The 21036-nt window shown below is 50.9% G+C and overlaps 1 protein-coding gene across 1 annotated transcript in view; it reads left to right on the forward strand.

Moving 5' to 3' along the window:
- The window catches only part of GRIK4 (glutamate ionotropic receptor kainate type subunit 4), a 367864-nt gene that overhangs the window by 330263 nt on the left and 16565 nt on the right, over nucleotides 1-21036 (forward strand). The window contains exons 15-19 of the mRNA XM_002914075.4: nucleotides 3693-3802; nucleotides 7214-7387; nucleotides 11162-11327; nucleotides 12637-12862; nucleotides 16763-16891. Of these exons, the coding sequence (XP_002914121.2) occupies nucleotides 3693-3802; nucleotides 7214-7387; nucleotides 11162-11327; nucleotides 12637-12862; nucleotides 16763-16891 (805 nt within the window). The remainder of the gene's footprint in view (nucleotides 1-3692; nucleotides 3803-7213; nucleotides 7388-11161; nucleotides 11328-12636; nucleotides 12863-16762; nucleotides 16892-21036) is intronic.

Here is a 21036-nt window from a genome sequence, read left to right on the forward strand (position 1 = left end):
GAGGAGCCTTTGTCCTTGGCTCTGCAGGAGAGGGGAGGGCGTGCAGGGAAGAAAGAGAGCTGGTATCACTAGTTTGTGTGACGTCACCACAAAGGAAAGCGTGACCAGGACACAGAGCCCTTCCATGGACATGGGAGAACCCTCCACACATCTGACCCGCTCTGTCTGTGACTTCGTTGGAAAGGCTGAGGCAGAACGGAGGTTGGAATCACTGGCTTCTAAGTGCCATCCTTCCAGAATAGAGCCTGTTGTTGCCCTAAGGGCTTCCCTGGAGAGCCCTGGGGAACCCTCATGACTCATGGATTATAACCCATAGAAACTCTAGGAGGTATGGAATGTGACTGTGGTCACATGGCATTCCCTCCCCAAGCATCGTTTGTATGGGTCATTATAGGACAGAAAAAGGTATTTCGTGTCCGTTGAGGGAGACTCAATATAAAAGGAAGTTCCGTCCTTTGTCTCGTATCATCTCCTCCCTCCCCCTGCACTCATGGCTACCATTAGAGAGGGGAAGCCAGCACACATGGCTATTACTGTGGGTTAACTCATCCAGCTCTCAAAACACCCCCCCGAGGTAGGTTTTATAATTACCCCCATGTCACAAAAGAGGAAATGGAAGTCCAGAGAAGTTAAGTAACTTGTTCAGAGTCACACAGTTGTAAATGATGAAGCCAGGATTCAGTCCTGGGCAGGCTAGCTCCAGAGTCTGTTTTAATTTCCTGCCTGTCGTGCATTACTGAGCTCTGGTGTTCTTACGCATCTGGCTCCAGACTCTGGGAAAGTGACTGTATTCTCACTATAACGTCCTTTCTCCTAGTACACGTAGAATGAAGTATCCGTGAGTCAATAGATTTTTTTTTAAGGACAAGAGGAATCTTCGACATGCAAGGGGAGTTAAGTGCCACTTTGCAGCTCCACTGCTAACATTCAAAGGTTCTCCCCATGCTGGGATGGTGATCAGTTGGTGACCAGCCCCTTGGGTCTCTCCCCCCGCATCAGACAGCATCAAGAATGCTGTCTCTGGTGTGTCAGCCTGAAACACAGTACAAAAGTCAAGGAACTAGGGGCGCCTGAGTGGCTCAGTCAGTTAAGTGTCTGACTCTCGGTTTCGGCTCCAGTCATGATCTCAGGGTGGTAGGATCGAGCCCCACGTCGGGCTCCACACTCAGCACAGAGTCTGCTTGAGATTCTCTCTCTCTGCCCCTCCCCCTCACTCTCTCTCTCAAATAAATAAATCTTTCTTTAAAAAAAAGTCAAGGAACTAGTTAAATTTTGGTGCCATCTAATTTTCAGCTCCACCCGCAGGGCTTGGCCTGTCCTAGACGTTTGGGGCATAGACTATAACCAATTATCTACCTTCAAAGTGATTGTAGTCACCAGAAGGAACTGGCCCAACTTGTAGCCCACAGGACATGTATAAATCAATACAATTGCCTATAAATACAACAGAGTCAAAATAAATGATGATGGGTATAAATAAATAATGTTGAAGAGGACTTTAAGGATGAGAAAGAAGAGGTTGGGATTCTGCCTGCATTGGGGAGAAGGCATGAGATTAATTAGGGAGTTTATTGGAGCAAGTTGCAAAGAGAAAAAGGAGAGGAAGACATGGTACGGCGGCCATCTGAATGAAGGAGGGGTGGCATCTCTGTAGCGCGGCGTGATGAATGGGCACCAGAGAAATTGAAGCCATTGCCAATGATTTGAGCAAGGCACTTAACGTCCCTGGGTCTCTGTTCTTCCATCTGTCAATACAGAGAACTGGGTATTGAAATCAAGAGAACATAGTGAAACATTTTGAGTTCTTCGGAAGGAAAGTATGACCATCGTATATTTTCTGGGTTAAGGAGAATCTGTTATTTGGAAGAAATGCCTGTGGCATATGACACCTGATTTGCCCCCAAGCACCAGTAACTCAGATGTCTTTGGGGGAAAGAAGCAATCCAAAACATCCACATCGGAAAAAAATAGTAGGAGTTCGGAGTCTGCAAATAATATACTTCTCTTTGGCATCATATAAACAGCTTGGGCTCAGCCCAAACCAAGGCAGTATCAGCCCAGACCCAACTCTCAAGTAACTGTCCACTCCTCGCTCTTTAGGTTGGCGTCAGTCAATCGCAAGGAGAATCAGATGTTCTCTTGCCAACATGAGTGATATGTTTCCAGCAGAGCTATGTTTATGTCTTGATCCTTGTTTGTGTGATGTTCTATGTTTTATAACTCGAGTCTCCAGGAATTTTTCCCATGACGGTGCGTCATTCCTTATCACCCATAACCAAATATGGCAGCTTTAAATAGTGCTGTCATTTCCCTCAATTCCCTCGTTGTGATATAATCAGGTATAGATTTCTGACATTGAGCGTCTAATGGGGTTTCAGATTTAGAAAGCAACAATGACAGACTTTTTCCCCCTGGGTGTTTCTCAATTGAGAGACATGGAGTGAAATAGTCATGAGTGACAGGGCGCTAGAATTCATGTCCGTTTGCCCCGAGAAACTGTGGGGTGTGGAAGGACAGAGGGAAGGGGGAGCTGGAGAGAGCAGGCTGTATGTAGAGGGGGTGACCGCCACAGAGCTCCAGCCCGTTGACGATTTAAGCCCAGAGTTTCTAGACCACCCAGTTTTGTGAAAGAAGCCAGAAATCTGGATTTTTACATGAAATCTCTCAATCCATGATAGCAACGAATGTAGAATGGGTGACACAGCAGGTTGTATGACAGCTGTCTGTAAGCCAGCGGTGTGGCCCCTTTGATCTAAGGGGGCTCCAACCAAGGCCAGAGAAGGGCGTGCACTTGCCCAAGACCACACAGCTGCAGACAGAGTGGATCGTTGAACTCCATCCTGCTCATTCCACTTCACTTTCCTCTGGAAAATGTCTAGGGGCTTGGTGCCTAGGCTTCTGTTCCTGGCCCCATCCTTTGGCTCCCCTGACTCTGGCCAGGCACACCCCTCGGCTGGGGACAGACCACGTATCCCCACAGCACGATGGTACCCGAGCCATGAGCTTGGTGCCAGAAGACCTGCTTTTGAGTGCCAGCTCTCCCACTTACTAGCTGTGCAACCTTGGACCCACATCTCTCGACTGTCCTGGGCTTTCGGTTTCTTCACTAGTAAAATGAAAAATAATAATCTGCCTCACGGCACCATTTTGAGGTTAACGTGAGAAATTTCCCTGTGCGTCAAATCACCCTGAAAAAAAAAAAACAGAAAAAAACCCAAAAAAACCAAGGTGCCTGTTACTTAACATCCTCGTGAGAAAGACGTGAATGCCAAAGAGGGGTGCTGTCGTACTCCAGCGCCGAGGACACCAGCAGCTCTAAGGGGCCCCTGAGCCTACCATGCTGTCCCCGGCGCAGGGCTGGGAGGGACACGGGGTGGGACATAAAGGGCACTGAAGGCTGTTCCCCTTGCCCAGCACAAAACCTCCCTCAACCTAGGAAGTGACGTGGCCCCAGCTGTCCCTTTGTTTGGTCTGCTGAGATCAGGGCTGGCTAAGTGTTGGAGCCACCCCTCTACACCTTGGGCCCCAGTGCCATTGAAACCAGTCACCCAGAACCCTGGGGGCAGGGCCATCTGGGGCCAGACCTGCACCCCCCCCCCCCCCCCCCCCCCCCGCACCTACTCTGGACTGCCCTGCCCGGGGCCATCCTGACCAAACAGGTAGAGTGAATCTGGTTTTGTCTTCATTTCCAGGGACGCAAACCTGGCTATTTCTCCTTCCTGGACCCATTTTCTCCGGGCGTCTGGCTCTTCATGCTTCTAGCCTATCTGGCTGTCAGCTGCGTCCTCTTCCTAGTGGCTCGGTAAGCTCCTCGCCCCTTCCCTATCCTCGCACCGCCACCTCGCGTCCACCTCTGAGAACTGCATGGGAGGGGTGGGGAGCGGGAGGGGCAGGTTCCGAAGACCTTGGGGCCACACTGGAGTGGGGGAGAGGGATTGGGGACCTGACCTGCCCTCTGCCCTGCTGTCCACCTGGCACTACCCATCCCCCCACCTACGCACAACTTTTCTACCCTGCACAGTGCAGACAGGACAGCTTGTCTGAATTTGCTTCTGTACCCCGACTTCTTTCCCCTCCCGTTCCCCAGTTTTTAGGCCCCCTGCTTGTGTGGGGCCGTGGGAGACATAGGATGGGAGGAGGGTGACAGGAAGATCACTCTGATTAAGCACCATGCGTTTGGCTGCCCTGGCATCAGACCTTGCCAGGATCTGCCACAGAGTGCTGAATGACATGAACCAGAGTGGGGGGACCGGAGGCCTCAGGGCATGGGCGAGGGAGAAGGTTTCCTCTGAAGAGGGCATGGCCCTTCCCCAGCCCGGATCTGCCAGTGAAAATACAGCTGCCTTGTTGAATGGGACCCGTGGAGGATGGCACGCGACGGGAGGGCGGGATGGAGAGAGGCATTTGCAAGTAGCATTGCAAGTACCAGTTGCAACAACTGGTCCAGATCAGGGGCTGGGACAATTAAGCCCTCCCCTGCCCCTGGAAACAGAAACTGTCCGTGGGCCTACAGAAGAACCTGAGGGCATCCCATGGCTGAGCCTCGCATGAACGTGCACAGAGAGGCTTATTTCTCTCTGAGGCTGGGCCATTGGAGCAGCCTGGGCTTTGGGAGAGCCAGCTTACTAGCCAGAAACAGAGCAAGCCCAGTGGTTCAGGGATCACTCATTCATGATCCCCACCCTCTGCTCAGTGCTCAGCTAACCATAGTGGAGGACCAGAAAGGGCTGTTACTTGGGAGCAGAGAAGCACAGGGCGAGCTTCAGGAGAGCTGGCAGTGACTCTGTTCCAGCTGTCTCCATAGTGGTGGGACCAGATGATTCTAGTGTATGTCCTACCTCTGCGGGGCGAGGTCTTCCCCAAGAGCATGTCTGCTTCGTGGCTCAAGGAGAGTACCTGCTCTCTCTAGTTAGAATACGGAACTCCAGGGAGCCACGGGGTGCCTAACCAGCTCCCCACCTGCCCAGGGAACATTGTCTCACCCAGTTTGTGCCTCTTCCAGTGGAAATCAAAGCCAAGTTCAGGAAAGCCAGCCTGAGCCTATGAGATCCAGCCAAACAGAAGAAGGCCTTGCTTGCAAGCTGGTCGTCTTCAGAGGCTGCTGTGTGTGTCTCTCAGGTGCCATGTACCCCCCTCGGGCCTGGAGAATTTGCCACTGTCAAGTATCTGTTGTCAGTGACAACGGGTGAGACATGCAGGAGGCTGGCATGCTGGATGACATGCCCCCTCTCCACTTCAGCACACTGTCTTCTGTGGCTCTTAGGAAGCCGTCAGCCTGAGCCCTGGCTCCACGTCTCTGTAATTCACTCTTGCCCTCTTTGATTGGGCCCCTGCGTGTAGCTGGCCACGGCTCTCAGGGGACCTCGAGGGCCCTGGGAATGGTCAGAGGGCTTGGTTACTAGACACGCAGACGCACAAGCCTGCTTTACCGTGCCTGCCGCAGCCTGTAGCTTTTCAACCAGCCCCGGGGGCTTAAACGGCCCCTCTTCCCTGCCCTGCGCACATGCACACACACACACACACACACACGCACACATACACACACACACGCACACACACACACGCACACACGCACACGCACACTGCCCCCAGGATTCAGCATCAACAAAAGGATTAACCAAAAAAATACCACCTATATGTATCTGCATTATGTCACATATATATAATGCATGAACCTAGGATAATTTACCTACTTATTTAGGTAGTGGTTTTCAAACGGGGTTCCCTGGAGCTGGTAGGTGCCGGAGACTTTGGAGGGGTGGTGAAGGGGCTGGGCAGCCAGAGCTCTGGGGCCTCAGCTCCTCTTCCTCCAGACCAGCTCCACTTTTATCTCTTGATCTATTGTACTTCTGGGTAAGATTTTGGAGGGGAAAATCTATTTGGAAACCACGAACCTGAGGCAGCCATTCCCAAGCCGGCTGATATCAGAATCACACAGGGATCTTTTAAAAATTTGAATTCCCAGGTCTGATCCTCTCAGCACCTCTAGGGAAGGGGCCGGGAATCTGTCTCTTGAAGCCCACTTCCAATAGCCTGTAGGCTTGGAATCCACCGAGGACAAGCCAGCTCCGAAGGCCTCAGGGAGAAGGGAGCCCATCTCAGGACACGGGCCAACGATGACACACAGGCATCATATTCGGGAACAAGGGGCAGTGGCCACGTGGGCGAGCCACGGCAGAACACCAAGCAGGCTAGGCCGAGGGGAGGGACGGGAAGGCCGGTGATGAGAACAGCACCCGGGAAGCCTGCGAGCACACAGTGCCTGCCCTGCTCGGCACACACCCATACACATCCCTCTCGGCAGAGCTGGGAGGCTTCACATGGGAGACAGTCCGGGGCCGCCGATCCGAGGAGGGAAGGCGTGTGTCTGGTGGGCAGGAAGAAAAGGCCCTCTGGACATCAGACAGGGACGGCAGGAGGGAGGGGCAGGTTGCTTAGAGCAGCCCTTCTCGACCCTTCACTTTCACCCGCGGAGCCTTAAAAAAGCACGGATGCCCAGGCCCCACCTGGACAGATTAAATCAGAACCTCTGGGGGTGGCATCTCGTCATCGGCCTTCCTTTAAAAGCTCCCAGGTGAGTCTGACACGGAAACAGGGCTGAGACCCACAGCCCGAGGGACCGTCTAGGCCAGTGTTTCTCCGTGTGGACCAGGGGTGTCAACGTGACCAAAGAGGCTGCAGATTGTCGCTCCGCACCCGAACGCCCTGAATCAGAAGCTTCTGGCACTGAGCCCAACAATCTGAGCTTTAACAAACCTTCTTGGTGATTCTGACGTAGGCCAAAGTTTGAGAACCACCGCTCTAGGCTGAGGGTTTTCACACTGGCTCTGTGGGGCCCTAGGTCCCTCTGTGACCACTTCAGGGGGCTGGGGGTGGCAGAACATGCCACCTCCCAGCCATCCACCCCTGCCGTGCCCAGCTTCTAGTCAGGGGCCTGCACGTGTATTTATTTTGTATTTGGAGTTCCACGTCATGATTTATTTTGAAAAAAATCAAAATTTTTTTTGATTAAAGAAAAACAGTTCAAAAACAGCCAATGTAGCCCAAGGCCCTGGGTTTTTGGTTGTTGGGAAGATCCGGGTCCAGCCAAGGCCATAGGCCAGGGACTGAGCACAGAGGTGAAGCCGGAAAGGAGAGCCCCTCCCACTCTCCCCAGCATGTTCCTTTACGCCCACCCTCCCTGGCACTGGTCTGTGTCCCTTTTCTCCCACAGGCTGACCCCCTACGAGTGGTACAGCCCCCACCCGTGCGCCCAAGGCCGGTGCAACCTGCTGGTGAACCAGTACTCCCTCGGCAACAGCCTCTGGTTTCCCGTTGGAGGCTTCATGCAGCAGGGCTCCACCATCGCCCCCCGAGCCTTATCCACCCGCTGTGTCAGTGGCGTCTGGTAAGATCCGGGGGGCAGAGGAGGGGCCAAGCCCAGTGGGGTGGGGACGGTCCTCGGGTAAGCCCTGCTCTGGCTGTGGGTAGGCGGGAAGCTCACAGAGAGCTCTGCCTTTCAAAACAGACTAGCAGGGAGCTGGACTGCATTCCACGAGCTCCAGAAGGCTTGGGAGCACTGCCTTGGGCATGCTTTGTGCCATCTTTTCCTGTTTCCCTTCCTTTCCTCTGCCTCAGAGGCCTGGAGACAGATGGGGAGCCAGGGCAGGAAAGGAGATGCAGAAAACAGCCTTGTAGGCACAAGCAAAGGGATTATAACTTCCTGACCTGAAAGTGACCTGAGGTTGAGTGGCTGGGCCTGCCAAAGCATATGCAGATTTATGCAAATCCGGAGTTTGCAGCAGGAAGTGCCTGCTGGAGGAATGGAGACCTGGCTGTCACATGTGACCTGCTCTGCCAGCTTCCTCGAACTTCGTCCCTCTGTGCCTGGCTCTGGGGCCTTGCTGGACCTGTCCATATCGGCAGGTGTGGGCAAAGGCAAACTCTTAGTGGCTCAGAGTTGGACGGGATCTTGGGAGCCGTCCTCACGGGCAGTCAGCCAGCCTCGGCCTGCAACGCCCTTCTCCTCTTGGCTCACCCATAGCAAAAGGAATACAGTTGAATGATTCGCTGTGTGGGAAAGCAATCTGAAAACTTGAAAGTGCTACATAAATATGTGGACTAATCATTGCTGTTAGACCATTATGGGGAGAAATGAAACCCTCACACCTGCATATGTGTTGTATGTATGTAGCAGACAGAGGCAAGCTTGCAGAATCCCAGTTCCCCAGCCTTGATTAAAAACCCACTGTTGGGTCTGGCTGTTACAGCCTGTAGGACTTACAGCTTTGGTTCTCTCCCCTCCTTCTCAGCCTGTGTAAGCCAAAGGAGAAAGGAAAAGTGGTGTTTCCACCTTGGGACACCAGTGTCTGGACAGTTACCAGAGGGACACTAGACTGGGATTGATGGGGAGGTAAAAACGCAGCTGGGACAGTGACCTCTACCCAGCTGGGATTTTTGTTTTCTCTGATAATGATAAATACAGTAGGATTTAAGACATCTGGGCAAGGTGCTCACACGTTAACAGATAGTGCCCAGAAATCACCGTATAGATCAATGGGAAGAACTGGGTTTTAATATTCCCTGGAAAAAGGGACAGTCTTGGCAGGGAAAAATCACAGAGTTCCCTCAAAATCCTGGAAATCTGGCAGAAGCCGGACAGACAAGCAGGAGTCAGCCACAGACTCTGATCTCTTTCTACCTGGGGCTTTTCCTTCCAGAGGGTGGGGTCCCTGTGGGCTGCATGGAGGGCCTCTGCCTCCTTCATTCACCTGTCAGCTCCCCAACCCCCAGGAATTCCCTCCTCCAGAGAAAGGCTGCCTGAGCGCCTGGGAGGGCCACCTGTCCTACGGGCTGCTCTGCCCTGGCTCACTGGCTCAGTGGTACTTTAAACAGCTCTCCTGGGGGGCTCCCTTATGGGTGTGGGGGGGTTTGGGTTGTTAGGGAGCCCCTCTGCCTCTCGGAGTTCTCAGTTATCAAATCAAGGCCTCCCTGTGGTCTGTTCCTTGAAGTAGTGGGAGATCCGAAGAGAGGGCCATCGCGACCTGCCTCAGATTCCTCACCCAGAGCCAGTGACGGAAAATGCCACACGGCTAACGAGAATGCAAGCTTGACAACAGATGATGCCCTTTCACACGGGAGCAGGGCTCCATTGACCCCTCTAGAGAGCGCGTGTGATTTGCTTTCTCAGCAGAGACGATAGGCTTGCCCGGAGCTCCTTGGTTCTCTGACCCGTTCCTTTGTGACCAGCTACCGCTGGGGTATGAAGCCCCACACGGCCACCCAGGGGGGGACAGATGCCGGAGTATAACCATGGAGCTGAGGGAAACTCCCCAGCCAACTCTGAGGTCAAGTCCACACCTGGGGCTCGTGAACCCACGGCACTAACCAGGGTAGCTAAGCTGCTTGAGAATCCTGGCCTCCCCGGCCTCTGCTGGGGGATGGTCGCGAGAAAGAACTTCCAGCAGAATGTAGGAGCTGAAGCAGGAGCCGGGAAAGCAGGTCTTAAGGACAGAAGGACACCTGGCACAGGTCACAAATAGGGAAGGTGGCCAGATGCTTTTTCATCCCATATTCAGTGGGAGGGTCTATCTCTACGTTTCTCTGTGTCTCACATTCATCTGGTCCTTTACAGAGTATTAGTCACCAGGGACATAATATCTCATTTGATCTCGCAGTTGTCCAGACAGGCAGAGCAGACATTCCTATCCCTGAGCACACGCGCTTGGAGGACGTACGTGACTTTTCCCCCAAGGTCTCACAGGTGGAGAAGAACAAGGCCAGAACTAAGACCGGGTCACCTCCCTGGTGGCCTGGCATCTGGAGGCACCCATTGAGCCAGTAGATGACCCTGCCCCTTCCCACCTGGGAGGCAGCCCGCAGGAGTCCTCGGACACAGTGGTAAAGGAGACAATGGGACTTCCTGCTCTGAAAAATCCCCTGGAAGCTGCCGGCCTCTGAATCCCGTGGCAAACGCTATGCTTTAGTTGACAGTGTCTTCCTCATGAGTAAAGCCTCATTAATTCAGACTCCACTGATTCAGAATTTGTGATTATCCAACCTCAATTATGCTTGGATATGTCTTTGAACCCCTATAAACAAATGGATTGGCATGCAGATGCACACTGCTGACCAGATGGTAGAAGGCTTATTTAACCTACTTAAGTGAACAAACTAGTTGTAATGGCTTTAAGCACGTATACTGCCTGAGTTGCAAAATTATTCTCATTTTAAATGAGTTCGTTCTACCCAATAAAGTACTGTTCTTTTTTGAAATAGCTTGCCCATTGCAAGAGTAGTTTCTACTTTTATCTTTTTTTAGATTTTATTTTTTTATTTGAGGGAGAGTGAACACGAGAGAGAGAGGCAGAAACAGAACGTGAGAGCAGGGAGGAGGGGCAGAGGGAGAAGCAGATCCCCCGCTAAGCAGGGAGCCGGACACGGGGCTCAATCCCAGGACCCTGATATCATGACCTGAGCTGAAGGTAGACACTTAACCAACTGAGCCACCCAGGTGCCCACAAGAGTAGTTTCTAATTCCAACTTCTCAGCAGTTCAAAGGTGCTTGTCACCAGTTAATCTCAAAGAGTTTCTTGTTGGTAGAACTGGTTTTAAAATATGGATTTATCCACGTGTTACTTGGCAAGTTCCTTTGCTTCTCTGAGCCTCCGTTTCCTCATCGGCAAAATCGGTGTAAGAACTGCACCTCGTTTAGCTGTAGGGAGCGTGTGAGGCAGTATGTGTGGCTCCTGGCAGGTGCTCAGTACATGGCGATGCTCGTCTGATGGTTGGCGGCATCATGAGAAGACAGGGCAGCCACCCAGCCCTGGCTCTAAACACAGCCCCCAGAGCTGGCGCCCTTACTCATTCACTAGCTCATTCCTCACAGTCTCCGAGATGCTCTCATGTGCATGGACACGCCTCTTTTGAATAGCAACCCAATAATCACCTCCTTTAAGAAAAGAAAAAAAAGTTAATGGTCTTCTTTCAAGCAAGACTCACAAACTCTGTTCATTTCTGTTGGCATCATATGCCCTGCCTCCTTTCTCTTCCCCCGCAGAGCTGGGAGCTTCTTCCTAAAAGAGACACCTGGTCTCTCCTGTGTCGCTGCAGGACTGGGGATGGGGGCTAAGACTCCTGGGGGTGCCGGGCAATGATGATTTCCTGGTCTTTTCCTACGTAGGTGGGCATTCACGCTGATCATCATCTCATCCTACACGGCCAACCTGGCAGCCTTCCTGACTGTGCAGCGCATGGATGTGCCCATTGAGTCAGTGGATGACCTGGCTGACCAGACCGCCATTGAGTATGGCACAATTCACGGAGGCTCCAGCATGACCTTCTTCCAAGTAAACCCACTGGGTTGCTCACCAACATGGGGAATTGGGCAGAATAAAATTGAGATGTTTGTCCTCTAGAGATAAAAACATCAGTCTTCATCCCATTATCTCTTTTGAACATCAAGTTTGGAGGTTCACCTGGGGTTCATTTGTCCCCCATTCTACAAAGTACCCCTGGAATAAGGTCCCAAAAGCCCTTTGGGTTAATATCAGGCTGTCCCAAAGTGTTGTACAAGAACTATGAGTGGCACTTGAGATGATTTTAGGTATAATGTGGTGTAACTATTTTTTAATGGCCATTGTTTCCTATTTGTTTAAATGGGCATTAGAAAAACATATATGTAAATGCAGTGAATCTAACCTGTACTTTTATTTATACTACTGTGTAGGATGAGGCTAACATACACGTTTAAGTTTGGTCACGTGGGGTAAATTTTATAGGTAGCACTTAGACAAAAGCGAGATTATATTATTCTAATCTACAAATGTCCGAAGTATGAGGAGCACGAGATGAAGATGAACCAGTTTCATATACCCCGGACTAGACGGTCTCAGATCGGGACTCTGTTGGCCTTGAGGTTTCCCTGCAAGGCTGAGGAGAAGGCCTTGCTACAGTTATGCGTTGGCCGACAAACCAAGTGACTAATCACCAAGATTGGCAGAGCTGGGCCAGACAGAGGAGCGGTTTTCATATGCTTTGGGATCTCTAAGGAAGCAGATTTACCCTGAAGATAATAGGTGTCTAGGCAGCCTACCACCTAAGACATCCATTTGCACATGAAACAAGTCCAGGGACTTCAGTTTTCTGTTTTCCATTCAAGCCTCAGTGCCTGTTGGCCCCGCAACCACTGAAGACGTCATGCAAACACAGGTGTGGAGAGACAACCCTCACCCCCCGCCGAATTCTCTCAGTCTTCTTATTATTTGTAAAAATAGAGGCCAGCACTGGATCTGGGATCGATAAGTAGGACTGACAAAAGTAGCTGGCACTCCTCCTTCAGAGGGTGTCTCTTAGAAATCCTGACGACCCTGAGTTCACCACCTCCAACCTGAAGGACAGCAAAGGACACAACCAGAATTTTCCATTCTTCATTCTCTCAGAACCTGGAGGTTGGCAGTGGAAGACTTCTCTAGGGTGGATGGGGCAAAACCAATTTATCAAACCAGTAGGCAGAGTTTATAGTGCCTTAGGACCCTGTTCTTTCCTTGCCTTTCTGTGAAAGGCATCAAAGGCACAACCCACTTTGATTCCCTCCCTTTTAAAGCCAACATTTCCTTCCTCTTGTTCTCATCCTGCTTCCTTGCGTTCTTTTCCCAGAACTCCCGCTATCAGACCTACCAACGCATGTGGAATTACATGTATTCTAAGCAGCCAAGTGTGTTTGTGAAGAGCACCGAGGAGGGAATCGCCAGGGTGTTGAATTCCAACTACGCCTTCCTTCTGGAATCCACCATGAATGAGTACTACCGGCAGCGAGACTGCAACCTCACTCAGATTGGGGGCCTGCTGGACACCAAGGGCTATGGGATTGGCATGCCAGTCGGTATGCAGGAGAGGAACAGCCTCTTTGGGTAGCTCCATCCAGGCAGGGTCAGAGTAGCTAGGACCAATGAATGCAGCAGTGAATTCGACAACCCTGTTCTAGAACCAGTTAATAGTGACTTTAGGTGGGCATTCATCAGGTTGAAAACAAAAAACAAAACAAAATAACCAAGCAAACCCACATACTTCTAATCAGCGATCCATCCTCAATCTTAATTGATTAATTAATCAAGGGCATGTTGATGCCCTTGGTGGGTTCTTCAGGGCTCTGTTCTCCCCTCTTCTGCTTCCTGCCCCTTGCCCTTTTCTCTGGTGATGGACCTCTCTACGAGCAGTGGGAAGGAAGAGGAAGAGATGGTCAAACTTAATTAATTTTGCTATTAGTGTCCCTGGGGAAAGGCTTATTATAAAAGGAGATTGACACAATGAGATGAGGTGGCCATCAGATCATTTGTGGGTCTCACGGACCCATCTACTCCAAATCAGCATAGGTCCTTGAGAATGAGCAGTAGAACTTAGTTTCAGCTGACTCTGTGTCTTTTAGGCTGTTATAGCATGGTAGGGATGTTTGGCTTCCAGAAAGTTCTCCCAGCTGTGCTTTCTAAAGGATATTCACGCTTTGGGCCTTCCCCTGCTGATAGTACCTCCATCAGAAGGTGAAGGGAAGCACATTGAACTGCTTTTTGGATTGGAGAGGGAATCTGAAAATGTTCCCAGGTGCTTGGGACAGGTACCCTTCCCCCACCCACCACAGAGAGCCACACTGAATAGGACTGTCCTCACCCAATGCTATTCTTCTATGAGGTTGTCCTGTACAAGGCAGCAGGGGGAGAAGCAGCAACTGAGGCCATCAGACCATGTGGGGAAAGCAATCCATAGCATGTACATCTTTGCTGTTATGTAACACACTCCTTCTCTTGATCTTTAACCTAACTCAGAACTATAGGCTTCACCATACCTGTGGAGTGTGAAAAGCATGGGTTTGGAGTCAAGCCGACCTGGGAATGTACCTGGTTCCAGGCTGTGGGACCTCAGATTATTTAAGCTCTCTGAGTCTCAGTTATCCCATCTGTAAAATTAGGTTTCTAATGCCTACCTCATAGGGTAATGAGGAGGTAAACCTAATAATCTGGTCAGGTGCCTTACCACAGCATCTCCCACTTAGCCTGTTTGGGGGGAACATGAGTGCCCTCGCCATCTTTTCCCTAATCCTCTATGTTATTTGATAAAAGCAGATGACTTCTTAAAGATGGATGGGAAATCGAGCCAATGAGCATAGGCAAGGAAACAGTTCTTGAACTCAGTGAATCCTGACACTAGCTGTTCTGTAAACCAGAGGCCTCACTCCAGGCGCTTATAAACCTACATGCTCTCTTCTTACCATCATATTTCATGGATATTTGTTAATATATTATCGGCCTCTTTCAGAAATCTATTGGCTTCCATTTTGTTTCAAGATGGTGGAGTGAACCACAAAACAAACTTTAAGATGCACCTTGATCAGAATCCAGCAATTTAAGAAATTTAAGTGAAATCTCAAATGCTTCAAAAGTGTTCGTGCAACAAACCTATAGAGAGTTGACAAAGCAGACCAACTCTAGAAATGTTTATCAATAACGGAGGAGAAAGGGAAGGAAATGCATTTCTTCTGTATCTGGCATGATGCTATTTTCACATGTCAGCCCACCTGCGAGGTAGATGTGGTCCTTCCCACCCTAGAGGACAGCACTGAGATTCAGAGGCGACAGCTTAACTTGTCCAAGGTCAGACGGTAAGTAGAGGAGCTGGGTTGAAGCCTAGACTGCCTGTCTCCAGATTCAGTGCTGCGCTTTCCAGACCATGTTGCTGGAGGGTCCCGCCGGCTCAACAAGACAGGATAGGAAAGTGAGCTGTGGGCTTTTCCACGTTCTGAGATCAGGCTGGGAAGAGCCTCACACAATCCAGTGATGAGACAGAATTTACATCCGGCTGGGGTTACATCCAGGAAGGTGTCGTTTTCAAGTGTGTGTGCGAGGGGTAAGGACAAAACCAGAGAATAAGCAATGTGCTTGGACCCAGAAAAATTAAGAGAAACAGAACAAGGAATGAGATGGAAAATTAGTGAAGTGGTTCAGGAGCAAAGCAGACACACATGGAGTAGACAGAATAATCCTCTCATGGGGCCCCTGGGGTGCTGTTGAGGTTGGGTTGAAAATGCCTTGAAAACTGCTTGAAATGCCTGGCTGGGCTGGACAGTTGTCTGTAAACCTGGAATGTTCATTAGTCTCACCGCCTAGTACCATCTGTTAGTTCAAGTAGCCGTCCACTGCAGATGCGTCCTAAGGCCCCGTGTACATGAGGCACTCTTGATGTTCGCCCACATGGCCTGCATAGACACGTTCTGTGCTGCAGGCTTGGAGATTCGCATGTCCCTGCTCCGGTAGGGAAGGTTCCCTCTGTGCAGTCATGGGCTGTCAGAGTCCAAAGAGATCTGGGAGCTGATCTAATCCCTTGCCTGTCAAAGTACAGTCTATGGCCGAGCGGCAGGGCATCCCCTTGGAGCTTGTTAGAAATGCACAATCTGAGGGCGCCTGGGTGGCTCAGTCAGTGAAGCAACTGCCTTCAGCTCAGGTCATGATCCCGGAGTCCTGGGATCGAGCCCTGCATCTGGCTGTCTGCTCGGCGGAGAGTCTGCTTCTCCCTCTGCCCCTCACCCCACTCATGCTCTCTCTCTCTCTCTCTCTCTCTCTCTCTGTCTTTCAAATAAATAAGTAAAATCTTAAAAAAAAAAAAAGAAAGAAATGCACAATCTCAGGCCCCACCCCAGACCCATGGAATCAGGGTCTGCTGGTCAACCAGATCTCCAGGTCATTCCCGTGCCTATCAAAATTTGAGAGCGCAAATCTATTTGTTCCAAACTTCTGCCTGAATCCTTCACCGTAGCTGTTTCCCCTGAGGCATCTGTCCACACCAGGCCTTCACAGAGCTTGAGCAAGAAAACCGAGCAGCTTAGTTGGTTTCCAGCCTCTTGGCAGCTTTTTCTTTATGATCTCCAGCCTCAGCCCATGCTGAGGCATTGAGCTTTCCACGGTTTCATTTAAGCCTATTTTTGTGATTAAACCTAAATTCCAGAATCAGAGCTCCTTGACCATATTCCATTAGAAAAATTAAAAAGGAATTGCACTCAACAGAAGCCTTCTGTCTGAGGAGGGAGGGAGGAGCGGTATACACAGGGTGTTGGATGGGGACAGGGTTGTCGAACACTCAGAAGGCAGGTGGGAAGGTTAGGGCTGCCCGGGACTGGCTTCTGCATGCAGATGGTAGAGAGGTGGCTTCAGTCACTCTCTGTGGTGGCTCTTCTCTCCTTGGGGGCTGCTCTGGGTACACAGTTGTCAGGTGTAATGTAGCAAGAGTTACAAGTGTCTGGGAAATGAATTTAGATCAAGTAGAAGACAGATAACTGACCAAGTGATAGGTTTGTGTACCAGAACGTTTCCCACGTTGGCCTCTTGGAGGCCAATGGGATGCCTTGCGACCAGCTTCCCGAGTGTCCGTGGGCAGGTTGGTTAACCTCAGTAGAAAGGGGTGGGGAAGTGGAGATTCACGGGTGCCTGAAAAGCTGTCACTTGACCCTCACTGGGTTCATGGCCATGGGCTGAACATGGCATTAGTGTAGAGAGAAGGAAAGTAGAAAGGTCCAAGTGCCCTGCGTGCAGCCAGAAGGACTCCCTCCTCTCCGTGGAGAGTCCTCAGACCCAGCCAGGTGGAGAACCGTGCTCCTGAGGGACCCCTGCCATGTCTGTCCCTCTCCTCCTGAGGTTAAGCGGGCAGAGTGGCCGGGAGGTGTACTGGGGAAAGGAGCAGAGTGATGTCTAACAGGGCACTTACACCCTGTGTTTTGGACTCTCCTGTGACCCCACAGGTTCAGTTTTCCGGGATGAGTTTGACCTGGCCATTCTCCAGCTGCAGGAGAACAACCGCCTAGAAATTCTGAAGCGCAAATGGTGGGAAGGCGGCAAGTGCCCCAAGGAGGAAGATCACAGAGCCAAAGGTAAGGGGGTTCAGGGGCATCCCCTCCTGCTCTAGAGGACAGCAGCTGCCATCTGCTGTTGAGTCCAGGTGGTGGTCACTAGAACACACTGAGAGCAAGCCTTGGAAGGAACTTAGGGCTGGGTGGGGTTGGGCTGAGGGCCATTCGTGGCCCCCAGTCTGGGCACATTGGAAGCATCCAGTGCCCGCCTGCTTACGAGTCCCAGAGACGCCATATTCACCATGGTTCCTGAGTTCAGCCACCTCTTACCCCGGCCCATGTCCCCATCGCCTCACAATCACCGACTGCTGGCCTCCTCTTCCCATTCTTGCTCCTTGACAGCATCTTTTCCACCAGCAGTCAGAGCCATTCCTTTTTTTCTTTTTTTAGGGAGTGAGTGAGCATGAGCAGGGGGAAGGGCAGAGGGAAAGGGAGAGAGAATCCCAAGGAGGCTCCACGCTCAGTGCAGAGCCCGACGTGGAGCTTGATCCCACCATGACCTGAGCTGAAGTCGAGAGTTGGACACTCAACCAAGTCAGCCGCTCATACACCCCCAGAGAGATTCTTCTTATGGTGCGAGTAAATCACAGCATTTCCCTGCACAAACCTTCCGATGGCTTCCCATCTCAGAATAAACACAAGCCTTCTGGGGCCTCAAGCCCCTGCCTCTTCCTTTTCTTTCTGTTCTGCCTCCCCCAGGCCTCCTGGCCTGCTCCCACCTCAGGGCCTGTGCACGTGTTTCCTCCTCCTGGCCTCCGTAAGGAGGCTCCCCCAGAAAGGCCATCCCTCCCCTCACCCGTCTCCCCCATCACCTGAGCTCTGCTTTGGTTTTCTCATCAGGCCTCATCACTCCCTGATACTATATGTTCTGTTCGTTTATTTGTCTATTTTCCATTTCTTCTACCAGAATATGTTTCATGAGGGCAAGGTCTATCTTCTTCACAGGGCTGTCCCCAGGGCCTGGTGCATGGATATTTTATTGAATGAATGAATGAAGTTTAAATCACACTAGATAGAAAGTAGTCACCGACTGATATGTGTGGTTCAGAGTATTCAGGATCCCTGAGCACCCAGGATTTTTTGTAGGGGTTTTGTCCAGGATAGTCCCGGGACACATCTGTGGTCGATCAGTTAATGCCTATTAGTTATTTTTAGAACCCCCTTTAAGTCTCATAATATCCTGGTTTGGACAATAAATCATACGATCACCCCAGTCATCTGTTGCAGCCTTGCTAAAATATGTAACAAATTTACCTTTACGCGCTGTCCCCTAGGAAGGCAGCTGAGGAGTGAAATGAATAATACCACGCACTCCCTCTCTGCTCAGCGTGAATGATTATCCGTGATGAGACAGTGAATGAGTGACTTTGTGTTTCCAAGTGTCTCTACGTGGATCCCTGTCCTGCAAGGCGAGGTCTCGGGAATATGGACGTATGGGCAATTCAATGGCCCTTTGTGACTTAGAGGAAATGCTGCCCCTTCCCTCATGGGAACCCACTGAGACCACGCACGTCTTGGCTCTCCACTCCCCAAAGATCAAGTGTGGAGGAGACTAATTCTGTTCAGGAAAAAAAAAAAAAAGAAAGAAATGAGGGTAGGAGAAAGCTTTTGTGGATTTGGTAGAATGAAGTAGACGTAGGAGGTGCTCAGGGCCTGCGCAGGCGGGGAGGGTCAGAGGGGTATTGCAGGCGGGGAGACCTTTGAGAAAGACCCTGCAGGAGCAACGTGTGCTGTGGACCGGAGCCAGATTCCCACGGGGAGAGTGGAGCTGCACAGAGCGTTGGTACTAGGAAGGTATGGGTAGCGAAATGCTCCTTCACCACCCCCTCCCCACAAAAAGACACATGGATTGAAAGCAATCTAAATCTGACTGGGCCTGGAATAGTCAAAGTAAAACGAGATTATTGAGAAGTTGACATACATACGCTGATGTTGTTCTGTGATGGCCATGAACTTCAGAGCGGTGGGAAAGAACGCCATCTTACCGAGCAGGTGGAGGGAACCGGTGGTGGCTTTCGATCTGGAGTAATCTAAAGTAGAAACAGAGAGGTGGGTCTGAGCCCCAGAGCAGAAGGAACTTGAGTCCTTCCCCAGACTGTTGAGTAAAATAGGAGAAATGTCCGGGTATTTCTCTTCCTAGAAGCCCTTGGTCGCCCTCCACCCCCACTCCCCCAGTGGCTTGCGTGCCTTCTGTGACTTTGGACAGAGCACTCAACACACTGCCTTGCAGCTCCTGGTCTCCTCTTGGCAGATGGCACCTTCGCTGTGGACCAGTCTCATTTGTTTCTATGTCCCTAGCGTCAGTAGGGACCCAGAAATATTGGTGGAATGTGTGACTACAGCTACTGGCTGGTGGTGGTCAAAAGCTACCAATGGCAGTGTTCTCCTGGGTCACATTAGCAAAGTGACCAATGAACTTGTGTTTCAGTGACCTTCCTGTGCAGCCTTCCCCCCAGAGCTCTCCACTCAGTCAAGTCGTTCCTGCTTCTGAGCAGCTGACCCAACAGATGTACGTGGTGACACACAGACACTGTCGATGAGGGAGGCTGGAACACGCTGGGAGGGGGCCAGGAGCCAGGGCTCAGAGAGGAGCAGAGACCTCCGTAGACTCCTGCATTGCACCCCCCCAACCTAAGGCTGGCAGCCAGCTCTGCCAGTTCCAGATCTCCCCCCGCTCCTGCACCCCACTAGCTGTCGGCTTCCCCAGCTTAGCCTGCCTTTGTCAACCAGATCCCCGTTTGATCTCTTGGAGCACATTTCCCTTTGAAGCTCACTGCTGAGTTGCTCCCATGTCTCCAGTTTCCCCCTTTCATCCCTGACCCCGAAACCCGGCCATAGGTCCTTCCCTTTTGTGCACGTATGTCTTTGCTCATGTTTATTTATGCATCCTGCTAATCCTAGAGAGAAACAGTGGGAGGGCAGCAAAATTGGCAAATACAGGGATGACAGGATCTGGGTGCCTGGCTGTGGTCTCTCATGGTCCCCCTATGGATCATCTCTCCCCCACTCACGGTGTCCCCTGAAGTCCAGTGACTTCCCGCAACCCTCCTCCCACCCTCCAAGAAGGGAGCTCATGAGACTTCAACTCTCCTGCCTACCTCTTTGTTCTACCATTGGCCACTAGCATAGCTCTCTTCCCTCGGGCAGTTTCAGTAGGGTTCAGGATCACAGGCCTTGGTTCAAATGGACCCTACTCCATAAATGGCCTTGTTACAGACACTAGCAAACATCTTTGAGCCTCAGTTTCCTTCTCTAGGAAATAGAGATGATGATTAATAATCCTGTCCCCTCCCAGAGCTATTGTGAAAATCGAATGACATAAATCATGTTAAATAAACCCTCTGCAAAAGTGACTGGCGCAAAGGAAGTAAGAACTAATTTTATTCCCCAATCTAGGCCTCAAGGAGCAATTAAGGCACAGTGAGAGGTCTGAACAGTGTCCACAGCCACAAGTATGCCCACTCATCACGTGCTCCTTAAGGCTAGATAGCTCTTCTAAAATCCACACTTATGACATCTGTTTTGCATCTGTTGACATTTGTCCCCCATGGACTGTAAAAAAAAACTCAAATGCGGGGACTGTGTCTTATTTATTTTTGTATCTTGGTGATGAGCATTATCATCTGACATCTGTGTTTGAGGAAAGGATGAACCATGAAGGAAGGAAGAAGGAAGGAAGGAAGCAAGCAAGCAAGCAAGCAACCATCTCAAGGACCTCCAGACTGGTACCACTTCCCATGTCTGTTGCCTCCCAAAGAGGAACCCTGACACCCCAGCTGGTGGCATAGAAAGTGTTCGTATAGCCCCATTGCATCCAACGTACGTTGTAAACCAGTACATATCAGGCACTGTGCTAGGCTCTGAGATTATGAAAAGGACTAAGACATGGCCCCGTCCTCAAGAGGTTTAGAACCTAGAGAGAGGCACAAATCATCACTGTAATGCTTGCACTGTAGGAATGCTTTACGAGAACCATAAAGAAAGTGTTTATGAAGCCCAGGGGAGGAAGTGATTCATTCTGAGCAGTGGTCAGGGAAGGCTTGAGGGACATTTGGCCTGAACCTTGAAACATCTATCAGGAGTCACTGCTTTAGGACTGTTGTAGAGCATAGCTGTTGCATCCAGAAATTGGTTTGAATAAGTAAGACAAGGTTGGAGTTAGGAGA

Source organism: Ailuropoda melanoleuca, chromosome 8 (genome assembly GCF_002007445.2).
Source record: "Ailuropoda melanoleuca isolate Jingjing chromosome 8, ASM200744v2, whole genome shotgun sequence".
Lineage (NCBI taxonomy): Eukaryota > Metazoa > Chordata > Mammalia > Carnivora > Ursidae > Ailuropoda > Ailuropoda melanoleuca.